Source organism: Salmo salar, chromosome ssa06 (genome assembly GCF_905237065.1).
Source record: "Salmo salar chromosome ssa06, Ssal_v3.1, whole genome shotgun sequence".
Lineage (NCBI taxonomy): Eukaryota > Metazoa > Chordata > Actinopteri > Salmoniformes > Salmonidae > Salmo > Salmo salar.
In genome coordinates, this window is record NC_059447.1 from 23,529,440 (window position 1) to 23,547,500 (window position 18,061).

Consider the following 18,061-nt stretch of genomic DNA (forward strand, 5'->3'; position numbering starts at 1 on the left):
CAGTAACGCACATTCCTCACGCTGGCTGTTCAACCTATGGGCTCACTCTTGCAATTATCACCTTCCTCTCGACCAACCAATGGGTGGAAATCTTTGGACATATTTATATGTCAACTTACCCATGTTCTCTCACTCGCTGTTTTTCAACAAAAGTTTGACAACCACTATTTAATCAAATGCAATATTGCATTGTGTCTCTGATGTTGATTCAGCTGAGCCTGTACTCTATTGAACTGTATTACATCCTAACCCAACTAACTGGTAAACACAAGAAAAGATGTCTGCCATCTTGGACATTGACAAATGTACTCCACACAATAAAGAATGTAGTGATGATCAAGAGTGACAGTTTGGGAGATGGACAGACGTCCGGAGGCTCAGTAGTGTACACTTTCTAGTGTCTTTAACAGACTTTGTGGCGTGCACTATTGATGTCTACTATATAGTAGTGTCCTTTGCAGAATGTCCAAGAAACTTTACCTTGTTCTTAGTGTCTGTGTGGCGGCTCATCTGCCTCCTCTCATCATCCCAGCGAGCTGTAGCCTCCTTCAACTGTCTCTCCTTCTCCTGCTGCTGCCGCAACCCCTCCTCCTTAGCATCACACACGGACGTCTGCAGCTCCGCTATCAACTATGGAGAGAGGGAGGAGAGAGAAAGAGATTAGATGGGAGAGGGAGAGGGAGGAGAGAGATGGGTTGGGATGAGAGAGGGAGAGACAAATTGAGAGGGGACAACAGTGACCCCTGAGGAACACCATTCCAGAGGGTTGATATAGATACATACCCATATGACACAGACAGTATAAACACACTATAAAAACTGACTCTGTGGGTCATGGTCATTGAATACCAAATGGAAATTGATTAGCCAATTCCTAGGTCCAGGTCCTTAGTGCTCTGTACAGTACAGTTCAGTCCTAGGTCCAGGTCTATAGTCCTCTGTACAGTACAGTTCAGTCCTAGGTCCAGGTCTACAGTCCTCTGTACAGTACAGTTCAGTCCTAGGTCCAGGTCTATAGTCCTCTGTACAGTACAGTTCAGTCCTAGGTCCAGGTTCTATAGTCCTCTGTACAGTACAGTTCAGTCCTAGGTCCAGGTCTATAGTCCTCTGTACAGTACAGTTCAGTCCTAGGTCCAGGTTCTCTAGTCCTCTGTACAGTACAGTTCAGTCCTAGGTCCAGGTCTATAGTCCTCTGTACAGTACAGTTCAGTCCTAGGTCCAGGTCTATAGTCCTCTGTACAGTACAGTTCAGTCCTAGGTCCAGGTCTATAGTCCTCTGTACAGTACAGTTCAGTCCTAGGTCCAGGTCTATAGTCCTCTGTACAGTACAGTTCAGTCCTAGGTCCAGGTCTATAGTCCTCTGTACAGTACAGTTCAGTCCTAGGTCCAGGTCTATAGTCCTCTGTACAGTACAGTTCAGTCCTAGGTCCAGGTCTATAGTCCTCTGTACAGTACAGTTCAGTCCTAGGTCCAGGTCTATAGTCCTCTGTACAGTACAGTTCAGTCCTAGGTCCAGGTCTATAGTCCTCTGTACAGTACAGTTCAGTCCTAGGTCCAGGTCTATAGTCCTCTGTACAGTACAGTTCAGTCCTAGGTCCAGGTCTATAGTCCTCTGTACAGTACAGTTCAGTCCTAGGTCCAGGTCTATAGTCCTCTGTACAGTACAGTTCAGTCCTAGGTCCAGGTCTATAGTCCTCTGTACAGTACAGTTCAGTCCTAGGTCCAGGTCTATAGTCCTCTGTACAGTACAGTTCAGTCCTAGGTCCAGGTCTATAGTCCTCTGTACAGTACAGTTCAGTCCTAGGTCCAGGTCTATAGTCCTCTGTACAGTACAGTTCAGTCCTAGGTCCAGGTCTATAGTCCTCTGTACAGTACAGTTCAGTCCTAGGTCCAGGTCTATAGTCCTCTGTACAGTACAGTTCAGTCCTAGGTCCAGGTCTATAGTCCTCTGTACAGTACAGTCTCAGTCCTAGGTCCAGGTCTATAGTCCTCTGTACAGTACAGTCATTCAGTCCTAGGTCCAGGTCTATAGTCCTCAAGTACAGTTCAGTCCTAGGTCCAGGTCTATAGTCCTCTGTACAGTACAGTTCAGTCCTAGGTCCAGGTCTATAGTCCTCTGTACAGTACAGTCCAGTCCTAGGTCCAGGTCTATAGTCCTCTGTACAGTACAGTTCAGTCCTAGGTCCAGGTCTATAGTCCTCAGTACAGTTCAGTCCTAGGTCCAGGTCTATAGTCCTCTGTACAGTACAGTTCAGTCCAACAGTACAGTTCAGTCCTAGGTCCAGGTCTATAGTCCTCTCAGTACAGTTCAGTCCTAGGTCCAGGTCTATAGTCCTCTGTACAGTACAGTTCAGTCAGTCGTCAGTCCTAGGTCCAGGTCTATAGTCCTCTGTACAGTACAGTTCAGTCCTAGGTCCAGGTCTATAGTCCTCTGTACAGTACAGTTCAGTCCTAGGTCCAGGTCTATAGTCCTCTGTACAGTACAGTACAGTTCAGTCCTAGGTCCAGGTCTATAGTCCTCTGTACAGTACAGTTCAGTCCTAGGTCCAGGTCTATAGTCCTCTGTACAGTACAGTTCAGTCCTAGGTCCAGGTCTATAGTCCTCTGTACAGTACAGTTCAGTCCTAGGTCCAGGTCTATAGTCCTCTGTACAGTACAGTACAGTTCAGTCCTAGGTCCAGGTCTATAGTCCTCAGTACAGTTCAGTCCTAGGTCCAGGTCTATAGTCCTCTGTACAGTACAGTTCAGTCCTAGGTCCAGGTCTATAGTCCTCTGTACAGTACAGTCCAGTCCTAGGTCCAGGTCTATAGTCCTCTGTACAGTACAGTTCAGTCCTAGGTCCAGGTCTATAGTCCTCAGTACAGTTCAGTCCTAGGTCCAGGTCTATAGTCCTCTGTACAGTACAGTTCAGTACAGTACAGTTCAGTCCTAGGTCCAGGTCTATAGTCCTCTGTACAGTACACTTCAGTTCTAGGTCCAGGTCTATAGTCCTCTGTACAGTACAGTTCAGTCCTAGGTCCAGGTCTATAGTCCTCTGTACAGTACAGTTCAGTCCTAGGTCCAGGTCTATAGTCCTCTGTACAGTACAGTTCAGTCCTAGGTCCAGGTCTATAGTCCTCTGTACAGTACAGTACAGTTCAGTCCTAGGTCCAGGTCTATAGTCCTCTGTACAGTACAGTTCAGTCCTAGGTCCAGGTCTATAGTCCTCTGTACATTACAGTCCTAGGTCCAGGTCTATAGTCCTCTGTACAGTACAGTCCTAGGTCTATAGTCCTCTGTACAGTACAGTCCTAGGACTTGGAGTTTTTCCTTCAGTGACAGACCCTGTTTGTTGCTGTTTTTTGAACAGATGCTGTTTCAGGAAGCGTTTAGTTGAGTCTAAATTAAACAGGAGTTTTTATGCTAATACATTAGAGAGTGTGGGCAGCAGACAAATGCCGCATTAACATCAAAACACACAGCTTGTTGGAGCCGGATATGAAATGCTTAACATATTTCCCACCAACATGATGTCATTATCTGTAGGACACCATGGGAGACAGAAATGCATCTCTGGTTTAGTTACTATAGGTAGACACCATTAGTTAGTGTCAATGGTGTGTCTCAGCAATAGTCTCAGCCATTATCAATCTTCTCACAGTTCTCTGTCTGTCCTGAGAAAAAGAGAGAGAGAAATCGAGAAAGAGAGAAAGAGTGAGAGAAAAAGGCAGACAGACACAGAGAGAGTGAGTGGTGAGTGAGTGAGTGAGTGAGTGAGTGAGTGAGTGAGAGTGAGAGAGACAGATTGAGAGAGGAGGAAAAAAGCTCCTATCATTTTGAAGAGTAGAGTGAGTTTGTGTTGGTTAACTTGTGGTACACACCAAGATGAAAAGCACCAGCAGTAGCTTTGAAATACTCCAGTCAAAATGAACATTCTATTTAAGATGTAGCTGAGAGAGAGAAGAGAGGGAGAAGAGAGGAGAGAGGGAGAAGAGAGGAGAGAGGGAGAAGAGAGGGAGAAGAGAGGAGAGAGGGAGAAGAGAGAGCAGAGAGGGAGAAGAGAGGAGAGAGGGAGAAGAGAGGGAGAAGAGAGGAGAGAGGGAGAAGAGAGAGCAGAGAGGGAGAAGAGAGGAGAGAGGGAGAAGAGAGGGAGAAGAGAGGAGAGAGGGAGAAGAGAGTAGAGAAGAGGGAGAAGAGAGTAGAGAAGAGGGAGAAGAGAGGAGAGAGGGAGAAGAGAGTAGAGAAGAGGGAGAAGAGAGGAGAGAGGGAGAAGAGAGGGAGAAGAGAGGAGAGAGGGAGAAGAGAGAGCAGAGAGGGAGAAGAGAGTAGAGAAGAGGGAGAAGAGAGTAGAGAAGAGGGAGAAGAGAGGAGAGAGGGAGAAGAGAGGGAGAAGAGAGGAGAGAGGGAGAAGAGAGTAGAGAAGAGGGAGAAGAGAGGAGAGAGGGAGAAGAGAGGAGAGAGGGAGAAGAGAGTAGAGAAGAGGGAGAAGAGAGGAGAGAGGGAGAAGAGAGGAGAGAGGGAGAAGAGAGTAGAGAAGAGGGAGAAGAGAGGAGAGAGGGAGAAGAGAGGGAGAAGAGAGGAAAGAGAAAAGAGAAGGTAGAGAGAAAAAAAATAGGAAGAGAGAAAACTACTTGCTCAGGCCCGTTGAACTGCTCGCGCTGGGCTAGACAGACAGACAGACAGACAGACAGACAGACAGACAGACAGACAGACAGACAGACAGACAGACAGACAGACAGACTGACAATTGTTTACTGTACATTAGTTCAACTCAACTCTTCGTTCAACAGTCTTACTGGAATCTTCTCATTGAGTGGGAGTTATGGGAATGAGCGACTTAGCCGACCACAGAGGGAGAGATTAGACTTATTTAGTCAGCGGGGCCAGCCACATGAAAGCAACAAATGGTCCATTATGATGGGAACATCAGTTCTGGGCGTAATAATTATTTTGCTTATAGATTCTCTAGCATCTCGTCTGTAGCCTGGAGTGATATGACTCATTAACCCTGTCTGTCTCATTATTCTTGTACCTTTATACCTAGTCTCATATCGAGGGCTTCATCCGACTGTACTGTAATTGGCCTGAACAGGCCGTCTTTAATTTCACAGGCTGGTTGGTAGCTCTGTTTAGGCTGGGTTTGCCTCACCTCAAAGTGAACATACAGAATGAAAGGCAGTTGCAGGGCCTCTCAGAGGCCGGCTGGCCATTTATCAGTTCTCTATGACAGACATAGCATGACACAATGAACTCACTAGGGCCTTAACAAGAACCAGAAGAAAGTGAACTGATGCACTCCCAGATCAGAAGCAACAAATAGTTCAATAACACCCAGAAGGGCATGATTGTCATTTAAATCATTTATCTTTCAGTTATTGCCTGATTCTACTAGGATGTTAAGGACTTTATGCATGAAATAATAATAATAGTAGTAAAGACGTGTTTCCTGCTCCTAACTGGATTCAAGTTGTTATTACAAGCCTTTCCCATGTTCAACCAGCAGCAGTGTTGAGATAAAGGGCTGGAGGAGCTCCCAGGGACCCCCACTGTTGCCTCATCATTAACTAGAGAAGAGAAACAAACCGGGTTGGGTTCAGAGGTCGCTCAGGAAGGCCACGCTCAGCAAGACGATTAAGCGGCCCGGATTTCAGAGACGCTAATTATTGAAGCTCAAAGGACCCTGTGTGTGTGTGTTGTATGAGTGTGTGTTTGTTCACACTGTGTGTGCGCACGGTCACACCGTATGTGTGTGCGCGTGTTGTGTGTGCGCGTTCATCCACACTGCATGCGTCTACCCTAGTGCCCTCAGGATAACGTATGGCCGCTTGCTATGTTTTAATTGGGACACTACTACCCATGCTGCAGTGCTCTCCCTCTCTCCCCCAGGGCTCCTATGCATTAAAACCTATTTAGTCCCTACACAACGCCTTTGAAAGTCAAGCTGCTAACACACGCTACAAATACCAACAAATAGCGTGCTTTAATATGGTCGGTAGACTTCCTCTTAACTTAGAAATAAACACATGCATGTATAATGTCCTTAGAGCGTTGTGTTTAGTCATTGTCGAACACATGGAACTGGGGTTTTCAGCAACAGAATGCAGAGGAAGGGTGTTAAGTTAAACTCGTGCGAGCGTTGGTTGCACCCCTTCAAAACAGAGGATTAATCTTTTGCAGCCTCTGTTGACGGAAACTTTACCTCGCCACATAGCAAAGACGAGTAAACACAGAGTGAACTTTCAACTACCACCCGAGACATGTTTGATGTCGGGGGCATTGTGCAACTTCATACGCTCCTGATTTCTCACAACATCTGCTTGTCAACCTCGCTTTCAACTCAACGCTGCTGCCGTCAAAAGTGGACCCAAAACAGGGGGATTGAAAAAAAAGAGAGAGTGAGAAAGACAAAAAATAGTTTCTTCTAAGGTCATGATTTAGCAATTAAAGCCTGTGATAGAATACGATATTTCACCCCTATTTTTTCAGATTGGGATAGATCTAATCTTCTTTGTTTTCAAACATACAAACAGTGATTTGTGTTTTGGGTTCTTTTATACTGCCCAGCTAAAAGGCGCTTTGAAGCCACAGTCTGAAATCTGGGAATCTTTTCAACGGTCATTTCAATTCTTTATATTTTTGCTTAAAAAACTAATCTCAGACTGTAGCTTTAAAGCCTCCCACATGTCCAAACAGAGCGAGACGAGAGAGAGAGAGAAAGGGTAGAATGGGGGGAAGAATGGAGAAGAGGAGGAATGGCCTGGTGGTTTTGATTCATGAACAGAGAGGAGAGTTCCTCTGGCTTTAACTGCTCTCAGTCTGAGGAGATTAGGTTTAATGTTAAACATATGGTCCTGGCCAGAGAGGAGAACCTTCAAACAACACTCCTGACGTCATGGCCAGGGAAGGGGAGCGGGAGAGAGAAAGAGAGGGGGGGGGAGAAAGAACAAGTGTGTGCATGAGCATGTGTGTTAATGTGTGTGTGTATGTGTGCATGCGTGTATGTGTGTGTGAGGCACCTAAAAAGGTACCTAAAACCCTCATATCATCCAGCCAATCCCACCTGGGTTCCGTATTGCTGTATGCAAGGTGGCGCAACTACATAAATAGGATTCTACATATGGATTAAAGGCAAATCGGAACATTGTGAAACAACTAGAATCAAACAGTAAAGCCTCTTTGGTATAAAACCTGGCTAACTAACTGGGCCAGGTTTCCACACCACCTGTGAAGTGCCTGGACCAAAGCCTAGCTAACCCTTGCCTCAGACGCCTCTGGATGTTAAACAAAGGCATGAGAGACAGAGGGAGAGAGAGAGATGAAAGAAAGAAAAAACCTAGGAGGTAGAGCTTAGACATTTATACATGTAGATGAATTTGTCTGCAGCATTACGGTAAACTTGGTGTGTGGTATATGTGTGTGTGTGTGTTGTAAAAGTGTGTGTGTGTGTTTGTGTTTAAGCAGGGAGAAAAGGGGGGAGTGTATATTTGTTCTCACAGCTCCCCACTGAACGTTTGTGTGCTTTTTTCAAACAAATCTTCCAAAAAAGAAGGCCAAAAACAGGAAAAGAGAAGTGTTTACCTGAGCAGACTTGGCAAGCTTCTGACTGAATTCCTTCTCAATCTGCTTTAGCCTGGTGTTCGTCTGCAACACAGTGGAGAGAGGGAGAGAGTGAGAAAGAGATATGCATACAGACACACACGAGAGATGGAGGGAAAGAGATATGCATTCAGACACACACGAGAGATAGAGGGAGAGAGTGAGAAAGAGATGCATACAGACACACACGAGAGAGAGGGAAAGAGAGAGAAAGAGATATGCATACAGACACACACGAGAGAGAGGGAAAGAGAGAGAAAGAGATATGCATACAGACACACACGAGAGATAGAGGGAGAGAGTGAGTAAGACACACGCGCACACACACACACACACACACACACACACACACACACACACACACACACACACACACACACACACACACACAGCCGTTGACCCCTGTCTCTTGGCAGTGTCCCCCTGCCTGCCTGTCGCTGGGCTGGCGTTACTCTGGGCACAGTGCCAGGCTCCACGCCCCTGTGGCAGCAGCAGCCAGTGAGTGGCCCGGCGGGCACACCGCTCCCTCTGATGCCCTGCCAACTATTCATCACTTAACAGGAAGAGGGGGAGAAATCAGCCACGGCTGCCAATTATCAGGGAAAAACAGAAGGAAACTGGGACAGGGGAGACAACATGGAGGAAGAACATACAGACCAACAGACACAATGTGTTAAAGGCAGACGGACAGACAGATGGAAACAGACAGACGGACAGACAGATTGACAGACAGACAGGAGTGTTTTTGACTTGTGCTTGCTGGGTTTTATTCTTCGTCCACTTGGAAAGGTCATTAACAGCCAGCTAGAACCACACATAGGTAAGAGATTTCACAATAAGCAACCTATCTCTACATTATGACTTGTCACTGAGAGGGTACAGAGCACTGTGAGATAATTATGTAGATATCGCCTCAACATCAACTTTATATAGCTCTGATGTCACAGACATGCCTGTGCAGGTTCAGTGTCAGTCTGGTCTTTCTACACCTCCCCTGTGACTGGTTCTGTTCTAACACTCCCTCTCTCTCTCCCCCCTGTCGCTCTCTCTTTCTCTCTAGAAGTTGAAACACTGCCGAGATACAGGATGACTCAAGCACAGAGGACCGGCGAGATTTCACAGGTCAGTCCTGACAACAGATTAATACAGTCTAAACATCACCCTTTCAGATCAGCTCTCTCCTGGTGGCACTGACAGACAGACAGACAGACAGACATATTAAGAGACAGACTCTCTGTAATGCTCTGTATTAGCAAACACACCCCGAAAAACCCATCAACGCCATGGGCCTGGCCCTGCTCCCAACACTTCCTGACAAACGGCAAAGGAACAGCGGGCCGCTGTCGAATGGACACACCTGTCACCACGGATACAGGCAGCCGTCACCACGGATACGGCTCTTGTATGTCTTCCTGTCTGTCTGTTTGGCTTTGAACGGCTCTCGTCTGTCTCTCTAGGGGCCTTACCGGCTGATGAGAGAGAGAGAGAACAAAGCCAGGCGTGAACGACAGAAGAGAAATAAAGGAGAAGAAAAGACAGGGGAACAAAAACACTGTCGGCCCTAAATGTTCCTCCTGCACCTGACAGACAGGCAGACTGACACATCCATCCATTCCCCCAGCCTGCCTTTGTTGCTATAGAGACTGTTCCTGCTTTGACTCCAGCCTGATTAAAGTCCACTGTTGGGCTAAGTGTGTGTTTGCCTTCACACATACGGTTTTAGTCTAATGAAAAACAAACTCTTTATGATAACCCACACACAGACAACACACAAACTCATGGGAATATAGGAGAACACTATATATATCTAAAACCACAGGAAAACACTACACTGGTACATTAACATAGGAGAACACTATATATATCTAAAACCACAGGAAAACACTACACTGGTACATTAACATAGGAGAACACTATATATATCTAAAACCACAGGAAAACACTACACTAATGCATAAAGGTATCTACTTTATATCCAATACACATGAATAATGTTTCTGTTCTGAGACAAAGTAAACACACAGAAAGATCCTCAGGTCTAAAGTAGACTAACGATGTGTAAGAATGTAGTGTGTGTGTGTGTGTTTGTGTGAAACAGTATGGAGAGAGTGTGTGTGCATGTGTGTGTGTACTTTAAAGTGGACTACCTGCACAGCCTGCCAAAAGCGTCTTACCGCTGAAGGCCCTTTGAGGCCGTATCAGACTCTTCAATCGCTTAATAATCCTGGCTGGCGTGGAGCGGTGAGCGGCTGAGGCTGCCTTTGAAGTGTGTGTGTGTGTGAGGAACAGTGGAAGTGGATCTGAAGGCAGGAGCATGCACCGCTTACCAGAACTTAATTAACAATCTGCAGCTGGAACAGGGCCAACTCTCTCTCTCTCACACACACACACACACACACACACACACACACACACACACACACACACACACACACACACACACACACACACACACACACACACACACACACACACACACACACACACACACACACACACACACACACAGCTGTAGTGATCTTTCTCTTTCCTTGGAATAGGGCGTTGTATTGCTGCAGGAGAAGGAGGGGGCAGCTTTGGGAAAACATCTCCACATCATGGTTTATCAGCTAAGTTTCCTTAGCTAAGTCACAAAACACATACCATTTATTGCATTGTATACATCACATGCTGGAGACAGCCCTTTTGGAAAAACCACATGATTTCACGTTACATTTCCACGTGAAACTTTATTATACATTTACATTTTAGTCATTTAGCATACGCTCTTATCCAGCTCGACTTACAGTAGTGAGTTCATTCATTTTCAGACTTTTTTTGTACTGTTCACCATAGAACCATGTGTCTTTGGAACACTTCACATTAGTGATGGGGGGAAAAGATGTATACAGTTACATATCGCAATATCCTTTTGGCGATAATATATGGGTACTTTGACTCCGAGTATTGACTTGTTAGGTAGCGTTAGTTAGTGCTAGTCGGCTGTACCTGTGCAGAAACTCCTTTTTTCCTCCTATAGCTTGTTCTCCATCTAGCACTTTTATTTCCATGACTCGTTTTTATCATGGCTCTCTCGGCAGCAGACAAACGGTGGAGTCGGAAAGTATTCAGACCCCTTCACTTTTCCAAATTTTGTTACGTTACAGCCTTATTCGAAAATGGATTAAATACATTTTCTTCCGAATTAATCTCCACAAAATACCCCATAAAGACAAAAGCGAAAACAGGTTTTTAGAACTTAAAATAAAACAGAAATACCTTAGTTACATAAGTATTCAGACCCTTTGCTATGAGACTCGAAATTGAGCTCAGGCGCATCCTGTTTCCATTGATCATCCTTGAGATGTTTCTACAACTTGATTGAAGTCCACCTGTGGTAAAGTCAATTGATTGGACATTATTTGGAAAGGCACACACCTGTCTATATAAGGTCCCACAGTTGACAGTGCATGTCAGAGCAAAAACCAAGCCAATAGGTCGAAGGAATTGTCCGTAGAGGTCCGAGACAGGATTGTGTCGAGGCACAGATCTGGGGAAGGTTACCAAAAACTATCTGCAGCATTGAAGGTCCCCAAGAATACAGTTGCCTCCATCATTCTTAAATGGAAGAACTTTGGGACCACCAAGACTCTTCCTAGAGCTGTCCGCCAGGGCAAACTGAGCAATCGGGGGAGAACGACCTTGGTCAGGTAGGTGAGCAAGAACCCAACGGTCACTCTGACAGAGCTTCAAAGTTCCTCTGTAGAGATGGGAGAACCTTCCAGAAGGACAACCATCTCGGCAGCACTCCACCAATCAGACCTTTATGGTAGTGGTTAGACGGAAGCCACTCAGTAAAAGGCACATGACAGCCTGCTTGGAGTTAGCCAAAAGGCACCTAAAGGACTGTCAGACCATGTGAAAAGATTCTCTGGTCTGATGAAACCAAGATGGAACTCTTTGGCCTGAATGCCAAGCGTCACGCCTGGAAGAAACCTGGCACCATCCCTACAGTGATGCATGGAGGTGGCAGCATCAGGCTGTGGGGATGTTTTTCAGCGGCAGGTTCTGGGAGACAAGTCAGGATCAAGGGAAAGATGAACACAGCAAAGTACAGAGAGATCCATGATAAAAACCTGCTCCAGAGCGCTCAGGACCTCAGACTGGGGAGAAGGTTTACATTCCAACAGGACAATGACCCTAAGCACACAGCCAAGACAATGCAGGAGTGGCTTTGGGACAAGTCTCTGAATGTCCTTGAGAGGCCCAGTCAGAGCCCGGACTTGAACCCGATTGAACATCTCTAGAGAGACCTGAAAATAGCTGTGCAGCGACACTCCCCATCCAACCTGACAGAGCTTGAGAGGATCTGCAGAGAAGAATAGGAGAAACTCCCCAAATACAGGTGTGCCAAGCTTGTAACGTCATACCCAAGAAGACTTAGGGCGTTAATCACTGCCAAAGGTGCTTCAACAATGTACTGAGTAAATGTTCTGAATACTTATGTAAATGTGATATTTAATTTTCTAAAAACCAGTTTTTGCTTTGTCATTATGGGGTAGTGTGTGTAGATTGATGAGGGGAAAAAAAACTATTTAACACATGTTAGAATAAGGCTGTAACGTAACAAAATTTGGAAAAAGTCAGGGGGTCTGAATACTTTCTGAATGCACTGTATAGTGAGCAATATGTTTGAAACATCAAATCGCAATACAAACGCAGTATTGAATCGCAATACATATCGTATCACACGTAAGTATTGTGATATGGTATCGTGAGGTCCTTGGCAATTCCTAGCCCTACTTCACGTGATGATATTTAAAAATTGAATTTTCACATGATCACATAGCCTTTTACATGTGGATTTCTGAGGTGATGCCCAGCAAACAAACATTTGTCGTTAGGATACACACACAGACAGTGCGTTTAACATATTTGACACACCTTGACATACATGATTACATTGTGAATGTTTATTTATACAGTAACTATTATCACCTGGGATTTGAACTCACAATCTCTTAGTTCACTGCATTTCCATCTTCCTGCTACGTCACCATGTCTGTGTCAATGACTTATTTCACCTCTATTCCTACACTTTGGATTTAAGTAAACTCAATCTCAGCTTTGTTAAAAATACACCAAAGAAAAGTTAGTATATTTATCATAGTGATTCAGTCGTAACATTAAGCAGAATAATATGCACCACCAACAGACTACACAGAAAACTCCTCAAATTGCTGAAATAAGTCAATGAAATCAATGATGAGAGAATAGTCAGATTAACTAAAATAGCAGATGGCACTATTTTGCTAAGTACAGAGATGTGTTATAGATAATGAATGTGTAGAGGAATGCTACAGACTTTGTGGCGCAGCAGAAAGATCAGCCTACCCCAAACCCAGAGGTTGTGAGTTCAAATCCCAGTTGGGGTCATATTGAAAAGTCACTACTAAGTGATCATCTCAAATGTAATCATATTGCCATTGATTCAAGATGTTTTTTACACTATTTTGGCTGAACAGCGTACCATGTACTTTAAAACCCGCATACAATGTCATTCCCTTACAAAAATAACCCACATGTGAAATCACATTCTCACATGTGAAATGCTCGGCATAAATGTTCACATGTATAAAAATAGAGACATGTGAGGTCAGTTGTTCACATGTGTCACATTTACAGTTCTCATGTTAACACCACCTTTTCACGTGAGGAGAATAACATGCAGTTTCACATGTAAAATAACTTTCAACACGTGAAAATCTAACTCTCACATGTGGAATTTCATTTTGTATCCCCATGTTGTCACATTTATTTCACATGAGATCATGCTTTCACATGTGTAGTTACATGTTATTACATGTTGCTTTTACATGTTGTCTCATGTTATCACATTAACTTCACATGTGAAATTCATTTGCTTTTCTGTAAAGGAGGATATTTCTTCCACATGGAACTTTTTTTCAGGAATGTTTTAGAGAGAGATATCTGGGCTTAGCTAAGCTTGGACAACACAACAACATGACACGACACTACAAGATTCCCGAGGCCGGCTAACATTCAGGTGATGTCATCGCAGTAAGAGTGGGTGGAAAAGATGGTATGATTGACAGGTACACGGATAAAGGGGTGGGGCTAGGTACTTTCCATATGACTTATCTCCAAGGTGACTTTATAAACTGATGAAACCCAAAATAAAACTTGCTAACACTATACTTCTGCTGACCTTATGTACATACACACAGCATTCATAAAGCCTTTATGAATACTACATAACATGTTATAACAGAAACCACAAACTGGTATGAGCATTATAAAGACCTTATAAAGAAGAACATGAACGTATACCGAAAGACAGATTTGTAAAGGTTACAGAGAGAACAACGACGAGCGGTGTCCCAGGTATGAGTTGTCTCAGTGATCTATAGGCCTTTCAACACTACGGTGAGAGACTGGAACAGATTCCTCTGAATCTACCTAACACACGTCTCTGGGTTACATTTGTGAGGGAGAGGACTCCGGGAGATGTTATTTGCTTGTTTGTCTGTAATTACTGTGTACAAGTGTGTGTGTGTGTGTGTGTGTGTGTGTGGGTGTGTGTGAGTGAGTGTGAGAGAGACCGTGTGTATATGTATGTGTGTGTGTGTGTGTGTGTGTGTGTGAGACCATGTGTATATGTGTGTGAGAGAGAGAGAGAGACCGAGTGTGTGTGTGTGTGTGTGTGTGTGTGTGTGTGAGAGACCGTGTGTATATGTGTGTGTGTGTGTGTGTGTGTGTGAGAGAGAGAGAGAGAGAGAGAGAGAGACCGTGTGTATATATGTGTGTGTGAGAGAGAGACCGTGTGTATATGTGTATGTGAGAGAGACCGTGTGTATATGTGTGTGTGTGTGAGAGAGAGACCGTGTGTATATGTGTGTGTGTGTGTATATGTGTGTGTGTGTGTGAGAGACCGTGTGTAAATGTGTGTGTGTGAGAGAGACACCGTGTGTATATGTGTGTGTGTGTGAGAGAGACTGTGTGTATATGTGTGTGTGTGAGAGAGACACCGTGTGTATATGTGTGTGTGTGTGACAGAGACCGTGTGTATATTTTTATTTATTTATTTATTTATTTATTTCACCTTTATTTAACCAGGTAGGCAAGTTGAGAACAAGTTCTCATTTACAATTGCGACCTGGCCAAGATAAAGCAAAGCAGTTCGACAACATACAAAAACACAGAGTTACACATGGAGTAAAACAACATACAATCAATGATGCAGTAGAATAAAAAAAAAAATAATAAAAAAATAAGACTATATACAATGTGAGCAAATGATGTGAGATAAGGGAGGTAAAGGCAAAAAAATGCCATGGTGGCAAAGTAAATAAAGTATAGCAAGAAAAACACTGGAATGGTAGATTTGTAGTTTGAAGAAAGTTCAAAGATAAAATATAAATAATATGGTGCAAAGGAGCAAAATAAATAAAATAAATAAATACAGTAGGGGAAGAGGTAGTAGTTTGGGCTAAATTATAGATGGGCTATGTACAGGTGCAGTGATCTGTGAGCTGCTCTGACAGCTGGTGCTTAAAGCTAGTGAGGGAGATAAGTGTTTCCAGTTTCAGAGATTTTTGTAGTTCGTTCCAGTCATTGGCAGCAGAGAACTGGAAGGAGAGACGACCAAAGGAGGAGTTGGCTTTAGGGGTGACCAGAGAGATATACCTGCTGGAGCGCGTGCTACAGGTGGGTGCTGCTATGGTGACCAGTGAGCGGAGATAAGGGGGGACTTTACCTAGCAGAGTCTTGTAGATGACCTGGAGCCAATGTGTTTGGCGACGATTATGAAGCGAAGGCCAGCCAACGAGAGCGTACAGGTCGCAGTGGTGGGTAGTATATGGGGCTTTGGTGACAAAACGGATGGCACTGTGATAGACTGCATCCAGCTTGTTGAGTAGGGTATTGGAAGCTATTTTGTAAATGACATCGCCGAAGTCGAGGATTGGTAGGATGGTCAGTTTTACGAGGGTATGTTTGGCAGCATGAGTGAAGGATGCTTTGTTGCGAAATAGGAAGCCAATTCGAGATTTCACTTTGGATTGGAGATGATTGATGTGAGTCTGGAAGGAGAGTTTACAGTCTAACCAGACACCTAGGTATTTGTAGTTGTCCACAAATTCTAAGTTAGAACCGTCCAGAGAAGTGATGCTGGACAGGCGGGCAGGTGCAGGCAGCGATCGGTTGAAGAGCATGCATTTAGTTTTATTTGTGTTTAGGAGCAGTTGGAGACCACGGAAGGAGAGTTGAATGGCATTGAAGCTCGTCTGGAGGGTTGTTAACACAGTGTCCAAAGAAGGGCCAGAAGTGTACAGAATGGTGTCGTCTGCGTAGAGGTGGATCAGAGATTCACCAGCAGCAAGAGCGACATCATTTATGTATACAGAGAAAAGAGTTGGCCCAAGAATTGAACCCTGTGGTACCCCCATAGAGACTGCCAGAGGTCCAGACAGTAGGCCCTCCGATTTGACACACTGAACTCTGTCAGAGAAGTAGTTGGTGAACCAGGCGACGCAATCGTTTGAGAAACCAAGGCTACTGAGTCTGCCGATGAGGATGTGGTGATTAACAGAGTCAAAAGCTTTGGCCAGGTCAATGAATACGGCAGCACAGTAATGTTTCTTATCGATGGCGGTTACGATGTCGTTTAGGACCTTGAGCGTGGCTGAGGTGCACCCATGACCAGCTCTGAAACCAGATTGCATAGCGGAGAGGGTGCGGTGGGATTCGAAATGGTCGGTAATCTGTTTGTTGACTTGGCTTTCGAAGACCTTAGAAAGGCAGGGTAGGATGGATATAGGTCTGTAGCAATTTGGGTCAAGAGTGTCACCTCCTTTGAAGAGGGGGATGACAGCAGCTGCTTTCCAATCTATGGGAATCTCAGACGACACGAAAGAGAGGTTGAACAGGCTAGTAATAGGGGTTGCAATAATTTCGGCAGATAATTTTAGAAAGAAAGGGTCCAGATTGTCAAGCCCAGCTGATTTGTAGGGGTCCAGATTTTGCAGCTCTTTCAGAACATCAGCTGAATGGATTTGGGAGAAGGAGAAATGGGGGAGGCTTGGGCGAGTTGCTGTGGGGGGTGCAGTGCTGTTGAATGCAGTAGGGGTAGTTAGGTGGAAAGCATGGCCAGCCGTAGAAAAATGCTTATTGAAATTCTCAATTATAGTGGGCTTATCGGTGGTGACAGAGTTTCCTATCCTCAGTGCAGTGGGCAGTTGGGAGGAGGTGTTCTTATTCTCCATGGACTTTACAATGTATATGTGTGTGTGTGTGAGAGAGACCGTGTGTATATGTGTGTGTGTGTGAGAGAGACACCGTATGTGTGTGTGTGTGAGAGAGACACCGTGTGTATATGTGTGTGTGTGAGAGAGACACCGTGTGTATATGTGTGTGTGTGTGAGAGAGACCGTGTGTATATGTGTGTGTGTGTGAGAGACCGTGTGTATATGTGTGTGTGTGTGAGAGACCGTGTGTATATGTGTGTGTGAGAGAGACCGTGTGTATATGTGTGTGTGAGAGAGACCGTGTGTATATGTGTGTGTGAGAGAGACCGTGTGTATGTGTGTGTGAGAGAGAGACTGTGTGTATATGTGTGTGTGTGAGAGAGAGAGACCGTGTGTATATGTGTGTGAGAGAGACCGTGTGTATATGTGTGTGTGTGTATATGTGTGTGTGTGTGAGTGAGAGAGACCGTGTGTATATGTGTGTGTGTGTGAGAGAGAGAGAGACCGTGTGTATGTGTGTGAGAGAGAGAGACCGTGTGTATGTGTGTGAGAGAGAGAGACCGTGTGTATGTGTGTGTGTGTGTGTGTGAGAGAGCGAGAGACCGTGTGTATGTGTGTGTGAGAGAGAGAGACCGTGTGTATGTGTGTGTGTGTGAGAGAGAGAGAGACCGTGTGTATGTGTGTGTGTGTGTGAGAGACCGTGTGTATATGTGTGTGTGTGTGTGTGTGTGTGTGTCTGTGTGAGAGAGAGAGACCGTGGGTATATGTGTGTGAGAGAGAACGTGTGTATATGTGTGTGTGTGTGAGAGAGACCGTGTGTATATGTGTGTGTGTGAGAGAGACCGTGTGTATATGTGTGTGTGTGAGAGAGACCGTGTGTATATGTGTGTGTGTGAGAGAGACCGTGTGTATATGTGTGTGAGAGAGAGAGAGACCGTGTGTATGTGTGTGTGTGAGAGAGAGAGCGAACGTGTGTATGTGTGTGTGAGAGAGAGAGAGACCGTGTGTATGAGTGTGTGTACATGTGTGTTTGTGTGAGAGAGAGAGACCGTGTGTATGTGTGTGTGTGAGAGACCGTGTGTATATGTGTGTGAGAGAAAGAGAGACCGTGTGTATATGTGTGTGTGAGAGAGAGAGAGCCGTGTGTGTGTGTGTGTGTGTGTGTGTGTGTGAGAGAGAGACCGTGTGTGTGTGTGTGTGTGAGAGAGAGACCGTGTGTGTGTGTATGAGAGAGAGACCGT

General features: G+C 44.9%; 1 protein-coding gene and 1 long non-coding RNA gene across 3 annotated transcripts in view; one reads left to right on the top strand and one right to left on the bottom strand.

Moving 5' to 3' along the window:
• The window catches only part of cep112 (centrosomal protein 112), a 192,122-nt gene that overhangs the window by 31,341 nt on the left and 142,720 nt on the right, over positions 1-18,061 (bottom strand). For both annotated transcript variants that reach the window (XM_045720004.1, XM_045720003.1), the window contains 2 exons: positions 7,558-7,620; positions 481-630 (listed from right to left, as the gene is read on the bottom strand). In XM_045720004.1, coding sequence (XP_045575960.1) covers positions 481-630; positions 7,558-7,620 — 213 coding nt within the window. The remainder of the gene's footprint in view (positions 1-480; positions 631-7,557; positions 7,621-18,061) is intronic.
• On the top strand, positions 8,055-9,958 carry LOC123743404 (uncharacterized). The gene is made up of 3 exons (XR_006770177.1): positions 8,055-8,395; positions 8,636-8,697; positions 9,033-9,958. It is a non-coding gene; the product is annotated as an uncharacterized lncRNA (long non-coding RNA).